The sequence below is a fragment of the Equus quagga genome, chromosome 1 (genome assembly GCF_021613505.1).
Source record: "Equus quagga isolate Etosha38 chromosome 1, UCLA_HA_Equagga_1.0, whole genome shotgun sequence".
Classification (NCBI taxonomy): Eukaryota; Metazoa; Chordata; class Mammalia; order Perissodactyla; family Equidae; genus Equus; species Equus quagga.
The window spans coordinates 846,724-865,700 of NC_060267.1; the positions used below are offsets into that span (position 1 = coordinate 846,724).

At 46.5% G+C, this 18,977-nt stretch overlaps 1 protein-coding gene across 2 annotated transcripts in view; it reads left to right on the forward strand.

Annotated features, from left to right (window-relative positions):
• Positions 1-18,977, forward strand: part of PTPRB (protein tyrosine phosphatase receptor type B) — a 106,030-nt gene that overhangs the window by 40,695 nt on the left and 46,358 nt on the right. For both annotated transcript variants that reach the window (XR_006887682.1, XM_046655117.1), the window contains exons 8-13: positions 2,117-2,386; positions 4,041-4,301; positions 8,763-9,029; positions 12,600-12,863; positions 16,655-16,918; positions 17,430-17,693. Coding sequence is in view for 1 of the 2 variants with exons in the window: in XM_046655117.1 (XP_046511073.1) it covers positions 2,117-2,386; positions 4,041-4,301; positions 8,763-9,029; positions 12,600-12,863; positions 16,655-16,918; positions 17,430-17,693 (1,590 nt within the window). In the remaining variant the exon portion in view is untranslated. The remainder of the gene's footprint in view (positions 1-2,116; positions 2,387-4,040; positions 4,302-8,762; positions 9,030-12,599; positions 12,864-16,654; positions 16,919-17,429; positions 17,694-18,977) is intronic.

An 18,977-nucleotide genomic window follows, 5' to 3' on the forward strand; every position in this document is an offset into this window, starting at 1 on the left:
CAGAAGACGGCCGTGGGCAGGACAGGTGAGTCCAGGGCTCAGAAGACAGCCATGGGCAGGACAGGTGAGTCTAGTGTGCTCAGAAGACAGTCATGGGCAGGACAGGTGAGTCCAGGGCTCAGGAGTACTCCTTGGCTGCCCAGATAACTCTGATCCATCTTAGCATAGGAAAAAGTAAGTTGGTAGGAAGACTCCTTTCCCAACCTGGGAAGCAGGCTCTACACGACTGTGGGTGTCTGTGGCCAGGGCCCCAGATACAGAGTGAAGCAGGATCATTTTCTTCATCTGAGTTATTTAAACACACGTGTTTGGATTGATTCCTGAATGATCCCATAACTGGCTCTGCCCTGTGCTCTTTCATGTCCCACCCACATGTAGCATGAATGCATTAGCATGGATACTGATGAATAAAACATTTCCCATCAACAGTTATGTGAGGGCCAGTGAGCGCTCAACCAAGCGTCCCGTAAGTTATTTTATTAGTTTATGTCACCAGACATTTCTCCCGTGGCTTCTATGTGTAAATTACTGGACTATGAGTGTTGGGAGCTGTTAAAATGGCAGAGTTCAGGGCTGGCCCGGGGGCACAGCGGTTAAGTGTGCACGTCCCGCTTTGGTGGCCCAGCGTTCACCAATTTGGATCCCAGGTGCAGACATGGCACCACTTGCCAAAAGCCATGCTGTGGCAGGCGTCCCACATATAAAGTAGAGGAAGATGGGCATGGATGTTAGCTCAGGGCCAGTCTTCCTCAGCAAAAAGAGGAGGATTGGCAGCAGATGTTAGCTCAGGGCTAATCTTCTTCAAAAAAAGGGCAGAGTTCAGCAGGCTATGCCCTTGGGCCAAATGTCGGCTGTGACCTGTTTTTGTATAGACCCACGCAAAGAGTGGTTTTGCATTTTTAAAGGATTTTAAAAAAAAGAAAATGAAAGAAAAATATGAGACAGAGGCCATAGGTTGCCCACAAAGTGTGAAATACTTGCTTTTAAGGTAGTTACATTTTAGTCACAAATGTAGAATACACACACACAAAATACAAATAGTACATTTTAATGACGGCTATTATGTGTTGGTACTTCCATGTGTCAGGCACTCACTAAACACTTTACACCATGATTTCTTTTAGTTCTCACAATAAAACCATGAGAAAGGCCCTGTTATTGTCACCATTTTACAGATAATTCAGAGACGTCAAATAACTTGTCCTCGGTCATCCAGCCAGTAAATGGTGGGGCTGGAGGTTAAACCAGGCAGTCTGATTCCAAGTCCACTGTCTGTGCTGTTAGAGATCCCCAATAAGAGCCATATGGTGAGAAAGAAAAGAGCAAAATTCTCTTTCAGAAGATCAGTGAAGACTTCCTGGAGGAAATGGCCTTTGAGTGGGACCTAAAAACTGTGAAACTCTTGGCAGGTGAAGAGGGGAAAGAAGGAAGGGCATTGGAGCAGGAGGAATAACATAGCACAGGTTCCGAGGCAGAAGAGCCAGGGGACGTACAGGCTGAAGAATGTGCAGCTGAGGCCAGCACTGAAGAGTAGGGGAGGAGGAGAGTGGCTGTGGCAGAAGTCAGAGCTAAGGCTGGAAGGATGTGGGTCTGATTTTGCAGAGCCACGAGTGCCACGCCAGACTTGATGCTTATTCTGTAGTTAAGGGAGAGACCTTGAATGTTTTGGAGCAAAGGAATAGTAAGATGAGACTATCTTGCAAGAAGATGGATCTCTTCAGTTAGAAAAGAGAGGGAGGAATGTTTCATGACCACGACATCCAGAGTGTCTTCCGAAGGTTGCCACACCCATCAACGTCACCATCTTGAGAAGCAACATCAGTATTGTCTCTAGAGCTGGTGTGCAATCGGTAAAGCAGTGTTCATATCACTAGGTTATTAACAGTGTTCCAGAAGATCGCATATTACGAAAATGATCTTAGGATACATGTCTTGAGTGTCAGATGTCTCCAAAATAAGGAAAGAGCGCTCCTTTGCAATTCTGAAACATCAGGAGGGGGTAGAAATGTTTTGAATTGCAGCCGTCAGGTCTCTTATCTACTGTTGCCCATGAAGAGCGACTGAGGATCTTACTCCTGGCTTTTAGTATCTCCCTTTGACCTCCTTTCACTGTTAGTTCCAGAGAAAGTTGGGAACCTGGAGGTGAACAGCAATGGTTCTCTGAGGTCCCTCGTGGTGAGCTGGTCGCCCCCCGCTGGAGACTGGGAGCGGTACCGGATCCTGCTCTCCAACGGCTCCCAGGCGCTGCTCAACGCCACCGTGGGAAAGCAGGAAACGCACTACGCCATAGATGATGCGGGGCTCGTGCCGGGAAGGCAGTACGAGGTGGAGGTCACTGTGGAGAGTGGAAATCTGAAGAATTCTAAGCGTTGCCATGGCAGGACAGGTAAGCAAACAGCAAGGGGTAATGACTGATGGAACCTGAATTTGCAATTAGTGCCTCTCCCAAGGAACCCAGGTGACCATCAGTGTCGCTCCCCAGTGTTCCCTGAATCTGAGGGATTATAGACTCGCAGACTGAAAGAGGTTGGTAACGTTTGATTTTGTTAAATTAGGACATTAAAAATCACTTCCACTAGTAACTCCATTATTTTATAAGCGAAAGACATTTTTAAGCATCAAAAGAATGGGGAGGAAATCTGAGAATCCTTCCCTGGAGAGTAGGTAGTGATGACTTTGGCTGGCGCTCAGTGTTAGAGAACCTCTGCCTCGACCTCACGCAACCATGGGGGCGCTTCAGCACCCAGCCAGGTCACTGAAGTGGAGAGAGCCAGCTCCAGGTGTCAGGGCGGAGGGGACGGGCACCCTGAGAGCTGGGTTTGGGATTCTTGCTGTCACCACTATACTGTAATTCCTTGGGCAAGTCACAACCTCTTCGAGTCTGTTTCCTCAGCTTTCAAATAAGAGAGTTGCCCTGCTAAGCTCAACGTTTCCATGAAAATCCCTGGGACGTGGAATGGTCCGTACTTGGAGTAAGATTCAGACATCTTCTCTCTTAGTCTTGTCTGATGATAAGGAAATAACTACATTAACTCAACGTTCTTCTTAAAAGAATGTCAGCGAAAAGGACTGGGACACCTCCTCAGCCTCCCAACTGTGTCTTCCAGTAATCTCTTCGTTTTCCAAATATTCACATCCATTGGATGATAAGCAAGCACTTTTAGAATTTCGCAGAACAAGTGTCTGTGTCCTCTCAGGTGTTTGCTTGCTCCCCTCAGACGACCTGGGCGCACAGTCGAGGGCAGGAGGGCTCTCGGCACGTGCACGAACTCTCAGGAGAAGCCTTCTCGACCTGTACCTCTGGGGCAGGAGCACGTGCAAGCAGGCTTTGGTGAAAACACGCCGATGCATTTCCGTGTACTGTGTTGAAGACGGAAGGTGCAGATTTAGGGAGTCAATTAGAACGGAATTATAGAAAATTTCTTTGGTGCGAAAACCGCAATATAATTTTACACAATTCATCCATGCTTTGGCTTCCCTGTTGTTTGTGGGCCCAACGCTGTGCTCTTAACAATGTCTCCTAGAAATTGTAATAATAACACCTTTTAAGGAAATGGAAGCAATTTCAATTCTTTGCATGCTGGGAGTTCTTACTCAGCTACCATCATTACTCCCCGTCTCACGGCACGTGGGTGTCCCCCGCTCAGAGATGAAGGGGAGAATCATCGTCTTCCCAAGCCCTCAGTCCACGGACGTGGAATACACGGACGTGGACCTTCCCTGAGGTTTTTGCGGGCGGCAAGATTAAACTAAATATTTTTGTATCACAGAATTCATATGAAGAGATAAACACTCATAAAGTACCGTGGTGAAAATTAAATGACCCAGTAAAGCATTTTCCAGTACTGTTCTTTTGAATCCTTATTTCCGTTATGTTACACGAACAAAGTTTTTTGCGATTAGCTTTTTTTTCCTTATTGCTCACGAGTATTCAGAGAAGAAATGCTGAGCTCCCGCGGACGGCCGCAAACAGCTCTCTAAAAACACTCGCGTGTATCTGAGTTTGTCACTGACCCGCGCCTCCACTGCTGTCTCCTCAGCCCCCCTGGCTGTCCTCCAGCTTCGTGTCAAACACGCCAACGAGACTTCGCTGAGCGTCATGTGGCAGACCCCCGCCGCGGAATGGGAGAAATACGTCATCTCACTAGCCGACAGAAACCTCTTACTCGTCCACAAGTCACTCCCCAAAGATGCCAAAGAATTCACTTTTACTGACCTGGTGCCTGGGCGAAAATACGTAGCTACCGTCACCACTATTAGTGGGGACTTAAAAAATTCATCTTCAACAAAGGGAAGAACAGGTAATAGGTTTTTTAATAAATTTTAGGCTTTAAAAGTATCCTGTCTGCTGAATTGTTCAACATTCAACTGACCAATGTTCGTTAAGTACCTGTGATGTCCTGGGCGTTGTTTTATGGATCCTTTCTATTGTTTGTTTTCTATTTGACTAATTTCAGCTCTTGTCTTTCCTAGTACCGTTTTTTTCACTTTGTTTGGGTTTATTCTGCTAAAAATTGAAACAGAACAGAGAACAGCCTTTCCAAGGAGTTTTGCTGCAAAGGAGAGCAGAGTAATAGGGCAGCATCTGAAAGAGGATGTGTGTTGGAAAGGAGGATTGTTATTTGTGTGTGTGTGAGGAAGATTGTCCCTGAGCTAATATCTGTGGCCATCTTCCTCTGTGTTGTATGTGGGACGCCTACCACAGCATGGCCTGATGAGCAATGTGTAGGTCCATACTCAGGATCCGAACCCATGAAACCCGGGCTGCCCAGTGGAGCGCAAGAACCTAACTGCTACGCCACTGGGCTGGCCCCACGGAGGATTATTTTTTAAGGATAGAAGAAATACTGACCTGTTTTGTGTTGGTGGAAATATTCTGGAAGAGGGAGGAGTGGTGGTGATGTAAAGAGAGAGGGAAGAGCTGCTTCAGTCATTCTGTGAGTAGGCAGAGGCCTTGGGACCTAGAAAAAAGGGAAGGAGTTGTCCTTAGAAGGGCGTGTCGGTGGTTTACCTCCAGGGCGGGCTAGAAGCAGAGAGGACACAGGTGCAGATGCCAGTAGACAGATGGGTGCAGTGTGGCCAGTTATCTGTCAATAGCTCATTTTCTCAGGGAAATAGAAAGCAAGGTCATCATCAGAGACTCCCCTTTCCAATTTATATATTATTGTTGCCCTGTATTTTATTTCTCTCTCCTTTTTTTTTTTTTTGAGGAAGATTAGCCCTGAGCTAACATCTGCTGCCAGTCCTCCTCTTTTTGCTGAGGAAGACTGGCCCTGAGCCAACATCGTGCCCATCTTCCTCCACTTTATATGTGGGACGCCTACCACAGCATGGTTTGCAAAGTGGTGCCATGTCCTGACCCGGGATCGGAACCAATGAACCCTGGGCCGCCGAAGCAGAACGTGCACACTTAACTGCTGTGCCATTGGGCCAGCCCCCTGTCTCCTTTTTTAATCCCACAAAAAATATAATTATTGTTTTATGCAGCCAATGTATCTTTTGGATTGATCCACCAATTTACCACTTTTCTTCCTGTATCTCAGAGGTTCCATCTGGGATGACTTTCCTTCATCCTGGAGAACATTCTTCACATTTCTTTGCTGAGAGTTTTTATTTGTTTATTTAAACTTTTTTGAGAGGAAGATTCGCTCTGAGCTAACATCTATTGCCGTATTCCTCTAAGCGGATGCCACCACAGTGTGACTTCATGAGTGGTACTAGGTCCACATCCAGGATCTGAATCTGTGAACCTGGGCTGCTGAAGCGAAGCCCATGAATTTAACCGCTATGCCACCAGGCTGGCCTCTACTGAGAGTTTTTAGGGAAAAACTCTCTACACATTTGTTTTTCTGGGTATGTCTTTATTTAGCTCTCAGCCTTGAAAGATATTTTCCCTGGGTTACAATTCTATGTTGAAAGTTATTTTCTCTCAGCACATTGATGATTTTTTTTTTTTTTGGTGAGGAAGCTTAGCCCTGAGCTAACATCTATTGCCAATCTGCTTCTTTTTTCTTTTCCCTTTCTCCCCAAAGCCCCAGTGCATAGCTGTATGTTCTAGTTGTAAATCCTTCTACTTCCTCTCTGTGGGACGCCGCCTGAGCGCGGCCTGACGAGCGGTGCTAGGTCCGAGCCTGTCTGTCACTTGCTTTAGGTCTCTGAGAATTCCTTGCATTCTTGACAACTCATTCATGCATTTACGTTTTCATGTTTTATCCAACACCTGTAGTTGTGTTGACTGGGGGGCCTTTATGGCATGTAGCCTGCCATACTGCCAGGAATGGCAATCCAAGGCATCGCTTAGACTAAGGTCGTTTTCATCATCGCAGCACTCAGACCGCAGGGTCATATGGTAAGAATACACTTAACTTTGCAGAAACTCCCAAACTGTTCTCCAAAGCGGTTGCAGATTTACTTTTGCGTCAGCAACATGTGAAATTTCCAGTTCCTCTTATCCCCAGCAGCTCTTGGTATTGTCAGTTTTTTTCTTAATTTTGGCCATTCTAATGAGTGTGTAGTGGTGTCTCATGTGGTTTTAATTTGCCTTTCCCCAGTGACTAATGGTGTTGAGCATCTTGTCATATGCTTATTTACGATCCATTTATCTTCTCTGGGGAAGAAGATATTTTCAAATATTTTGCCCTTTATTTGGGGGGGAGGTGAAGAAGGTTGGCCCTGAGCTGACATCTGCTGCTAGTCTTCCTCCTTTTGCTTGAGGAGGATTGTGCTCACGTCCGTGCCCATCTTCCTCTGTTTTGTATGTGGACTGCTGCCACAGCATGGCGTGATGAGCAGTGCAGGTCCCCGCCCAGGATCTGAACTTGTGAACCCCAGGCCACCGAAGCAGAATGTGCAAACTTAACCACTATGCCACTGGGCCGGCCGCTTGCCCATTTTTTAACAGAATTGTTTGTTTCTTATCATTGAATTTTGAGAATTCTTTATTCTAAATACGTCTTTTGTCAGAAATGTGTGTTGAAATGTTTTCTCCAAGTCTGTGGCTTGTCTTGTCATTAATTTATTAGTGTATCTTGAAGAAAATGTTTTTAATTTTGATATCAATTTGTCATTTTTTTCTGTCATGCATCATGCTTTTGGTGTCCTATCTAAGCAATCTTTGCCTAACACAAGGTCACAAAGATTTTCTCCTAGAAATGTTGTAGTGTTAGGTTTTAAATTTAGGTGCAGCATCCATTTTGAGCTCATTTTTATATATGTGTGAGATAGGAGTCAAGATTTACTTCTTTACTTATGGACATTTAATACTTTCAGCCCTATTTGTTGAAAACACTATCCTTTCTCCACCGAATTGCCCGTGCGTCCCTGTAAAACATGAGTTGCCTGGATCTGTGCCGGCCTGTTTCTAGACTCTGAGCTCTGTTCCTCCCATCTGTGGTCTGTCTTCGCCAGGATCACACTGTCTTCATCACTGTAGCTTTCTAGTAAGTCCTGAAATTAGATGATGTTCCTCCTCCAAGTTTTTCTTCTTTTTTGAAATTGTTTTGGCGTATGAATTCCTTTGCTTTCCATATGAAATTTAGAATTAGAATTGAATCTTCTGACCCAAGCATAGTAATATCTTTAACAAATATGTTTGTATCTTAATCTGAAAGTCAGTGAATTCCGAGAAGGGTTGTGCCAAGGTCCCAGTCGCTTTGATCATCCTGATTCAGGGAAGAGGCACAGAGAAGGTGCGTGCTGATCAAGTGCCAGCTTCAAGAGCTGTGGAAACGATTCGTTCACAGGTGCTCAGAAGTCACAGTGGCTGCTGACCAGCAAGAGGGCGCAGGCTCACGGGCCAGACCGGGCCGGCTTCAGGCCCCAGGTGGACAGGTTGTTGGCACCGGGACACAGGCTAGCTTACTCACTCCTTATGATCTTCAGTTTCCTCCTCAGGAAAGGGAATAGGAAAATGAACCTTATAGAGTTTTCGATGAGTATCAAATAGCGTAATCTCTATAAAGCATAGAGCCCATAATTGGCACACAGTAGGCACTCAGTAGTTCTTATTAATTATTGTTATATAACATATTATTGCAACATTTTCATGTATAATAATAATAGCCCTCTCCAGAACATGCCAGCAAAGAATTAGCCCGTGTTCTAGACTGCAGCCTATCATCGGGTTGAAGGGATTTCCCAGTTCCACCCATAAGGACCATGGCTCAGGCGGGTCCTGTGGCTTTGAGTTCTCACAGGGTGTGGATGGATAAAGTCACGTTAAGTAAGCAGTCTTCAAAAGTAGCAGCCTTTCATCATGTAAAATTTAAAATCAAAACTACTTAATAGGCATGCATCATCTCATCCTTGGATTTGAAATAATTTTGATTTCCCATATAAGCAGCTTTGTCAGAAGGGCAGAGTCTCTGTAGGGGAGTAGTTCTTCCTGATGCACAGGAAATAGACCCAAGAGTCTATAGTAAAAAAAAAAAAATACGTATATATATATAGCATTTTCAATCGTGTCTCCTTTTTTTTTTTTTTTTTTTTTTGCTGAGGAAGATTTGCCCTGAGCTAACACCTGTTGCCAATCTTCCTTTTTTTGTGTGTGAGCCACTGCCACAGCATGACCACTGACTGATGAGTGGTGTGGTTCTATGCCTGGGAACCACACCTAGGCTGCCAAAGCAGAGCGTGCTCAACTTAACTACTGGGCCACCGGGGCTGGCCCAAGACTGTCTCCATTTTTTTCTCATTTCTGTTATGCTTCCTCAGGGTGAATAAGTGTCATCCGTCTTTTCTTCTCTCTGCCCCCTGTGTTTCAGTGCCTGCCCAGGTGACCAGTTTGCATGTGGCCAACCAAGGGACCACCAGCAGCCTCTTTACTAACTGGACCCGGGCACCGGGGGACACAGAGTTCTACCAGGTCCTGCTGATCCACGAAAATGTGGTCATCAAAAACGAGAGCGTCTCCGGGGAGACGAGCAGATACAGCTTCCACTCCCTCAAGTCCGGCGGCCTCTACTCCGTGGTGGTGACGACAGTGAGCGGAGGCGTCTCGTCCCGGCAGGTGGTGGAGGAGGGCAGGACAGGTAGGGGGCTGCCTGGACCTGCAGCCTGAGCACGCGGAGCCCCCGAGCGTATCCTGGGGTTTGGGAACACCCTCCACACAGACCTGCGTTCCTTCCTTCCTGAGGGCCGCGTTTCCCTGCCATCCAGGTTGCACGCGCTGCTCTGCTCTCCCAGGAGTGCCAGTCAGAGGGCGGGCGAGCGCCAGGGAGACCTCTGTGGGATGTGATGGCAGCCGACGCGTAGCTTGTCCCTCATTCAGCTGATTTCCTCTGAAGTGTCTGTGTCGGTTGAGGAAAACAGCTAATGAAATTTAAAAAATAGTATCTCCCCCTCTCTTTCATATTCTTGGTTTCAAGACATAGAAAGGAGACGCTCTCCGACTTCTGTGGTCAAAGTTGTGTCGGTAAAATTCCTAGATCGCATGTATTTTCATAAGCAGCACTAGACGAGTGCGGGATGCTATACGCCACGTAAATGATGTTCCTGGACCCTGAGGGGCCCGCAGTCACACAGGCCAGGGTGCTGAGTAGACAGATACCTGCCGTCTGTTCACATGTGTCCGATGGAGGTGCCGCCCCAAGAAGGGATGTAATTTCCTACACGACCCAAAGAAAGATAGAAACACAGGGTAGAATCCACCTTCTAGTTTCCTAGAAAGAAACTAAGTAAATCCAACAGAAACTTTGGTAACCGTTGTGACCTTAGTCAGCTCGGTGGCTTTGCTTGCTTAGTTCTATGTGATTCTCACAAGTAGGATTTCCGGCTCCTCCTGGGTCTCTGGTGCTCAGACTCTGTGTCGGCTGCAGGGATTACAAATAGATCCTTTTCCAAAATCATGAATCTCGTCTACTTACTGAGCCCGCAGGACATTAACTTCATTAACGCTCTCAGAGGAGCACCCAGGTCACTGTGAGGACGTGTCGCAGTCTCGGTGGAAGCCCGCTGACGCATGCCCTTTCTGTCGTGCTGTGGCGGCTGACACTGTCGCGCGTGTCATTCTCCTGATCCTTCCTTCCTTCCCTCTTAGTGGTTCGTGGCACCTCCCACGGGTGTAGCGTTATTGGGGTGGAGGACTGGAAAGCTTAGTTTGAGAATCACGAAGCTTAGATTCTGGTCCTGTCTCCGCCATTAACTTATTTCTCTGTCTCGGTCTCTGCTCCATCTGCGGGAATCACCCCAACACTGGGTGTGAGAGTGGGGAAGGAGAAATATCAAGGAGGTGGGGGGAGTTGAGAGGGACCTCGCAGGCGCTCCCCAGCCAGGTGCAGTTGGATCAGGCAGGTTACGCTGGCTGACTGCTGCTCGCCCCGCTGTGCAGTGCGGGGGTCCAGACCGGACAGCTCTGTTGGTTGGTTTTTCTCCAAGCGGTGATGAGGGGTCCGGGCTTCTGCTGGCTGTGGTTCTTCCCTCCTCTCAGTCTGCGGAGGTCTCCCCATCTCTCCAGAGAACGGAGGTTTGGGGAGGGGAGTTTACCAGCCCGGAGGTAAACACTCCACACTCTAGTGTTGGGAACACAGTCGTACAGCCACACGTAACCACAGGAGAGGCTGAGAAACAGTGGAGCTGTGTGTCCAAGAGGAGAAGGAAATGGTTTGGTGAGCAACGAGCCAGACTCTGCCACTCAGGCTGGTTCCCATTTCAGACACCATAGGGCTGTCCAGCTTCTTGGGATAGAATGAAATAGCTTGGTGTCTGATATCACTTGAAATAAGTGGACTTGCAATTATTTTTGTACCTAATTTTAATGTAACAGAGGTATCAGTGTTTGACTCAGATTATATAAGAGGCATACAAAAAGAGACAAGAAATTCTTTGAAGAATGATCATAAAGTTTTGAGGAAAGGGCAGAATATGAATTAATACAAGCATGAGTTATTTTATTCAAACACATTAAGAGTTCACTGGCATTATCATGAGAAGGGAGAAAAATGGGGTATGACCAGAGAAACACAGTAACTAAGATTTTGAAAGACACCAGATTAGTAAATTTTGTAGTTGATTGTAAAAAGTTCAATGGCTAAAGCTTGATAATCATTACCATCTACCCAGGTTGCTGAAATATTGGTCAATACTGAAATAATTTTGAGAAGTTTTCTCATTCTCTTATATTTCCAGAATTGAAACATGTAAGTAAACTCCGAGCCCATATAAGGTGACAAAATAGTTAAAATTAAAGATATCATATATGCACAACAAATCTAATTCTGACCTGAGAAAATGCTCATTCTGATGGAAAACAAACAAATTTTATATCTATTTTTTCTTAAACATGAATTTATATTGTTGGTATAACTTTTGATAATTGTATCTTTTCTAATAAAATGTTAGTAGTTGCAAATATTTCTAGCAGTTTTGAAAAACAAGCCTAGTTCTTTTGAGATTAGATGGAGGGAAGAAGGAAGAAGAAAAGCATCGATACATAAATATTATGGCTAAAAGTTCAACTTTACATCTAGGAAATGTCCACAGACATGGAACGACATTAGCAGGATTGTTCAGTAAGGTGCTGTTTATAATTTTTGGTGATGGACAAGTGCTTGTAGGTGAGAAGAAGACTCTGGGGCTTAAGTTACGAAGTCAGAGTATAATAGGTTAGAAAGATTCCCAGGGTCGTCGAGCCAAATCTCATTCATTGTATGTGATGTGCTGATACTGACAATTATATGAAAATATTTAGCTGAAGTTAATCAACTAATGATGGAAACAGTGGTGCCGTTCACCTGTCCTGTAGGATTTTACTCTGATGTCACTGCTGGAAGCACTATTTACTGCGCACTTATGTCTGTTACATGGTGCAGCTGTTACTCAAATCCACAATGATGAATTTGCAGACTATCCTTCCAGCCAAGGAGCTCCTTGAAGGCGTCCTCATCTTTTCTGCTTTGTACACTCGGCAAATAGCAGGTTCTCAGCAAATGTTTGTGGCACCCCAGGTGAAATAAGCAAATGATCATGGCCGACGTCACAAAGCCCATTATCACGGCAGCTCTTGCTGCCCACAGTGGGTCGTTTCCAGACTCGTTGCTTCCAGGATAGGCGTTTAGGGTCATTTCTTGCCACTAGAGGGCAGGAAATGCTTTGCAAAGAGAAAACACGACCCCTCTGGTCGTGGTAGTTGTCAGACTCCCCGGGAACGAATAACTTCACCCCCAGACGGTGGCATCGTCCCAGAGCCCGAGGCCTTTAGAAAAGCCGTCGCGCTCTTCGCCTGTCCCCTGAGCCGTCTTTGCCTTATGGATGAGTTTGGCTCCAGCCGATTCCTTTGGAAAGTGTAGCGTTCATTCCCTTTCCCTCAGAGGGAACCTCCCGACACAGTCACATAAAACGCCCCCACCTAAAACACTTTTCAAACAGCAGTGCCATAAAAATGCAGCCGCGGCGGCCTTGTGTCTGTGAGGCACCCACGAGGCCTCCTGCATTTTTATCTTGGTGGCTGCTGATGTGAGAGCGCTCGGCTTCGGAGCTAAGGGGGGCCCCGCGCTCCCTCCACCTCCCGGCCATCCTGAGTCCTCACTATCTTTGCTGACGCGGTGGACGACCAAACTTGCGATGGAGCTTTTCCTCTTAACTTCCCCCTTTTTAAACCGCAGTCCCTTCCACGGTGAGCGGAGTGACGGTGAACAACTCGGGCCGTAACGACTACCTTGGCGTGTCCTGGCTGCCGGCCGCCGGAGACGTGGACAACTACGTGGTGAGGCTCTCCCATGGTGGCAGCGTGGTCCAGTCGCTCGTCATTGCCAAGTCCGTCAGCGAATGCTCCTTCAGCTCCCTCACGCCCGGCCGCCTCTACAACGTGACAGTGACCACGAGGAGCGGCCAGTACGAGAGTCACTCCTTCAGCCAAGAGCGGACAGGTGAGGCCACGGGAGGGACAGCTCCGTACCGACGGCTGCCACGTGGCACGGGCTCCGTAGATCTGCAGCGACTCTGTGACCACGGGGTTAGCGCCGCGGAGATCACAGCACTGTTGCAGAGTCTTCATATCTTACCCAGAAACTCCTTATGGGAGCAGTCACCCTTAGAGTGAGATAAACACCCTGTTCGTTTCTGGAATTCAGTGTATTCAAACATGTAACAATGTTTCCATCTTGGGAATACTTTGTGTTGCTAGACCCGGGTTTTACATGTATCACTAACTTAATCCTTCAAACTCTCCACTGAGGAGGTGGTTATTGTTCCCATGTTACAGAGCAGGACACCGAGGTCCAGGGAGGTGAAGTAACTTGTTAAACAGCCAGTGCATCTCAGATCCTGGGTTTAAACCCCATTCTAGGTGACTCCAGAGCCTACAAATTCTGTGTCCTGATCCTTCTGCAACCTCTGTGGGTCAAGACCACCGTTCACCCTTCGCCATACAAGGGGAAGGGTGAACAGTTGTAGTTCTGGGACCGGGGAGCCAAATCTTAGCAAAGGCGATGAATGCCAGGTCTTCCATGTGCTGGAAAGAACTGAATTCAGCCAGCTACCGTTTTCCCCAGTGCTGACGCTTGCTGGGGTTTACGTCTGAGAGCTCTGCTTCAGGTTGACGTTAATATTTAGTCAAACCTTTCCTGCTGAGTTATGGGTTATTTGCATTTTAAAATGTCAGTTTTTCCATGAGGATCTGGGACAATTGACGTCGTCCTATCACCCAGCACAGTGTCTGGCTAGGAGGCACCCAATAAATGTTTGATGGGTGAGAGAATCATCAGAAATCGCCTCGGTCGGGGTTTTCACCTGGTGCTCCACGCCAGACTTTAGGAATTTAGTGATGCCCGAAATTGTCCTTGAAGTTGCTGAGGATGGAGAAGGTGTGTGCATCTCCTTGAGGAGAGAGCACGTGGCTTTCGTCAGATCCTCACAGTTTCTGTGACCTCAGAAAGGTTAAGAACCCCTGATTTACGTCGTTACCACATGCTGGTGTTGAAAGTGTCCGTAGAACGGTCTAAACCCGCAGACGTCCCGGAGAGAAACTGTGGCTGCCCTCGGGCCACACGGCTGACCGGCTGACCTGTCTCTGCTACATGATGCAGTCCCTGAAAGCTCTAGTCAGGGATGGACAGAGGTGTCGCCACCCCGAATGATCTGGGGTCTGATTATCCTGATAGTCACGATAATGACTTAGATCTGAACGGCAGATTTCCATTCACAGAGCAGCCTTACGTCAGAGTCTCAGGTGATCAACTTGGAGGCTAAAAATTGCCAGAAGCTAAAGGATATGTCACCCAACCACTAATCCCCGCTTCCCCTCGGCATCAGTTCATGAATGTCTCCTGTCCACGTGGCCTTCATACTGCACGGCCTTTTGCTAAGATAGTTTTTAAGTGCAAGAAAAGGCGTCCTCTAGTTAGAGCAGCCTGTGGCTCTTCACCAGCATGAACTGGATTTGGTGCCGGGTGATGGAGGCAAACCATCGCCCGACGGCTCTGTTCACTGGAGAGTCGAGTCCGGGGCGTTGTCTTGTTCATTTGGGCCGACGGTCTCACTGCCTTTCTCCTTTCCTGAGGTTCTTGTTCTCTTTTGGGGTGAAAATACCAGTACTTCTGATTGTGTCTCATCATCTCACCATGCAGGGAGGCAGGTCTCACAAATTACCTCCAGGTGCACCTGCAGAGCCCCTGACGGGCGAGCGTGGTGTTCAGCCTGGATTTCTTCCTGTAACCCTGGCTTTGCCTCCAGTAAATTGCCTGGATCATGGACTTTCTTAGCCCGTGCGACAGCTTCAGAATTTCTTCCCCTTAATTCTGATGTGACTACTTCCGGCAGCACTGCACGTGGCTCAGGTAGACGCCCTGAGAGAGCGTGTCTGTGCTCGCTCCACATCTGCGGAGACATATGTTCCAATGCGGAAACTAACCTGCACACGTGAGCCAGCACAGGGTAACGGTGCAGCTGGAGATGTGAGAAGCATGGTGGAAAATGCAGCTGAGATGCCAAAATACTGGCTTTTCTGGGCCATTTCACACTTTGGGGGAAAGTAGAAGAGAAGACTTGGACACAGGCTCTGTCCAATTGATTGATCGATTCCTCAGTTGATTGAGAGAAAAACCGTGGGTACACAGAATTGTGTGTTTGTATCATAACTGGAGGGAACTTCAGGTGCACAAAATTGGATTAATCATATTCTTGGTTCAGGAAACCATGCATCAATTGCCACTTTTATTTATTTTTTAGGCTTTTAATTTAACTTAGGCATTTAATTAATAATTTTTAGTAATTTAATATATACACAAGAAAACTACCCAAAATGAAAGCTAGGAGTTGGCAATAATCTATCAAATCACATGGTTCCCACGTCACTAATCCATCCCAAGGTAACCATCATCTCGACTCCTGTTTTCAACTCTCTCTTGCTTCATCTTGCAGGGGTTTTTTAAATTTTCTTTTGAAGAAGATTAGCCCTGAGCTAACATCCGCCAGCAATCCTCCTCTTTTTGCTGAGGAACTGGCCTTGAGCTAACATCCGTGCCCATCTTCCTCTGCTTTATATGTGGCACGCCTGCCGCAGCATGGCTTGACAAGCGGTGTGTATGTCTGCATCCCGGATCTGAGCCAGCAAACCCCTGGGTGCCGACATGCAGCGTGCGACCTTAACCACTGCACTTCCAGACCAGCTGTCTTGCAGTTTTATTGTTTCTGTAGTCCTAAAATTATGGATTTTTGCATTTTTAGTTGTTTTAACATTATAAAAAAAGGTTATTTTATGTAGTATGTAATCTTTAGGACTTAGTTTTTCACTTAATATTCATTCATATTTTGTGGGTTTTCTTTTTAAAGATTTTCTTTTTTCTTTTTTCTTCCCAAAGCCCCCCAGTACATAGTTGTGTATTCTTAGTTGTAGGTCCTTCTAGTTGTGGCATGTGGGATGCTGCCTCAGCATGTCCTGATGAGCGGTACCATGTCCGCGCCCAGGATTCGAACTAGCAAAACACTGGGCCGCCGCAGTGGAGCACGAACGTAACCACTCGGCCACTGGGCCGGCCCCCATATTTTGCGTTTTGATGTTAAAGGCAAGAAGTCTATATTTTTGTTTTTTGAGTTAAGAAGAAATTACCTATGACTGCTGTGTAATATTTCACTGTGTATATGTACCAGTTCATTCACACAATCTCCTCTGAGTGGGCATCCCCTCTCACACTTGGTTTTATCAGGTTTTTAAATTTTGCCAATCAAATGAATATAAAATGGAGTTTTGCTGGAGTCTTGACTTGCATTTCCTTCATCACCAATGACGTTGGACCCCTCTTGATGTGGTTGTTCCATGTTTGCTCTCTTCCATTTTCTTTGGATTGTTTATACTTTCCTTGGTAACTTTGTATCACATCTTGAGTCCCCAAGGTTTGTTGGAATTATTAACATTGTTGCCATCATTCGTATTAATCATGTTATCATGTTTAATGTTCCATCCTGTTCATGACATTTTGTGTAGGCAAACAAAGGATTAGAATTAACTCATGAGGTTCTGTTAAAAGATCCATTTAATCACTCAAAGTCGTGTAACAATCTTTCTCCTCCAGAAATTTGTGGTCTAAAGATCTAAGATTTTGCTTTTAAATGCACACAGTAAAAATCTGCTCACTTTCCTTTATCGTTCTGGATGTCATCTGTGCGCAGGTGCTCACTCAGAACCACTAAGTCTTTGGCTGTTCTCTGTTCTCCTTCTCAGTGCCTGACAAGGTCCAGGGAGTCAGCGTTAGCAACTCGGCCAGGAGCGACTACATAAAGGTGTCCTGGGTGCACGCCGCTGGGGACTTTGATCACTATGAAGTCACCATTAAGAACAAAAACAACTTCATTCAAACCAAGAGCATCCCCAAGTCTGAAAATGAGTGTGTATTTGTTAAACTAGTCCCTGGACGGCTGTACAGTGTCACCGTTAGTACAAGAAGTGGACAGTATGAGGCCAGTGAGCAGGGCACTGGGAGAACAAGTAAGTGGAAAGATGCAAAACCTGGCGGTTGGTTGGGACTCTGACGTCACCAAAGTAAATCATTTATCCGAGCCTTGAATCTTCTGATCAGCACATTGCATTCCCGGCGAGCCTCACTTGGAGCCAGCTTCGTGGCCTGCAGGACAGAATGTTGGCTGATGATAAAGAAAGCCTAGTTGGGGAGCACGAAGCCCAATGTCCCATTTTTCTTCCCTGTTCCCCTGCGTTGTGGCATTTACGGTTCTAGACTTGTCGTATCTTATGATTGAGGTCATAACTCATTTTATAATTATATTCTACCAACACGTAGCGTAAAAGATTTATGGCGGGGGAAAAAAATCACAAGTTTAATGGTTGCTTCCATTCTTCTTGTTTAATTATGCATGAAGCAGTTCAAGTGGTTTATTTGGGAAGGGAGATGTCGGCTGGGTCCTTGAATGTGTCTCATAAATTACCGTGTGGGTACACTGCTCAGTCTCTCTCCTCAGAGTCTTCTCGTGTCCCTCCGTAGTCCCAGAGCCGGTGAAGGACCTCACCCTGCGGAACCGGAGCACTGAGGACCTCCAGGTGACTTGGTCACGAGCTGACGGGGACGTCGACCAGTATGAGATCCAGCTGCTCTTCAACGACATGAAAGTGTTTCCTCCTTTTCACCTCGTAAATACCGCAACTGCGTATCGGTTCACCACCCTGACCCCAGGCCGCCAGTATAAAATTCTTGTCTTGACCATCAGTGGAGACGTTCAGCGCTCAGCCTTTATCGAGGCCCGCACGGGTAATTTGAAGCACGGCTCTTAGACCTGCCTGGGTGCAGTGGTGCAGTCAGCGAGCTGGGGCCAGGCGTTCGGACTCCTTGGGGATTTGGGGGGTAGAAGGGGTGGCAGGAAGGGAGAAGGTCATCTTGATAGTGACAACCATGTTTTCCAATGCATTATTCCATGCATTAACAAAAGCGAAGTATGATGGAGGGGAAGAAAACAGAAGCTTTCTGAGAAATGGCATTGAGTTGATGTGACCGGCTGGTGCCTGTAAGGCACGAGATTAAGTACAAATAACTCTGCTGGCTGGTGTTCCTTCTCTGGGACTGTCTTAGGAGTGTTGCTAACATAGTTAACATTTACTGACAGTTGACCATGAACCAGGCCCGCAGCACAGTGCTTTACGTGTACACTTTGTGCAATCATACATGTACATGTGTATGGGCGTATGTCATGTATGTGGGATATATGTTCACATGCGTGTGCACTTTGTGCAATCATATGTGTGCATGTGTATGGCGTATGTCATGTATGTGGGATATATGTTCACATGCGTGCGCACTTTGTACAATCATGCATGTGTGCATGTGTATAGGTGTATGTCATGTATGTGGGATATGTGTTCACATGCGTGCGCACGTTGTGCAATCATACATGTGCATGTGTACAGGTGCATGTCATGTATGTGGGATATATGTTCACATGCGTGCGCACTTTGTGCAATCATGCATGTGTGCATGTGTGCAGGTGTATGTCATGTATGTGGGATATGTGTTCACATACGTGTGCACTTTGTGCAATCATACCTGTGCATGTGTACAGGTGTATGTCATGTATGTGGGATATATGTTCACATGTGTGTGCGCTTTGTGCAATCACACATGTGCATGTGTATAGGTGTGTGTCATGTATGTGGGATATATGTTCACACACGTGTACACTTTGTGCAATCATACATGTGTACATGTGTATAAGTGTATGTCATGTGTGTGGGATATATGTTAGCATGCGTGCACACTTTGTGCAATCATACATGTGCCTGTGTACAGGTGCATGTCATGTATGTGGGATATATGTTCACATACGTGCGCACTTTGTGCGATCATACATGTACATGTGTGTAGGTGTATGTCGTGTATGTGGGATATATGTTCGCATGCGTGCGCACTTTGTGCAATCATACATGTGCATGTGTATAGGTGTATGTCATGTATGTGGGGTATATGTTCACATGCGTGTACGCGTTGTGCAACCGTGCATGTGTATAGGTGTATGTCATGTATGTGGATATATGTTCACAT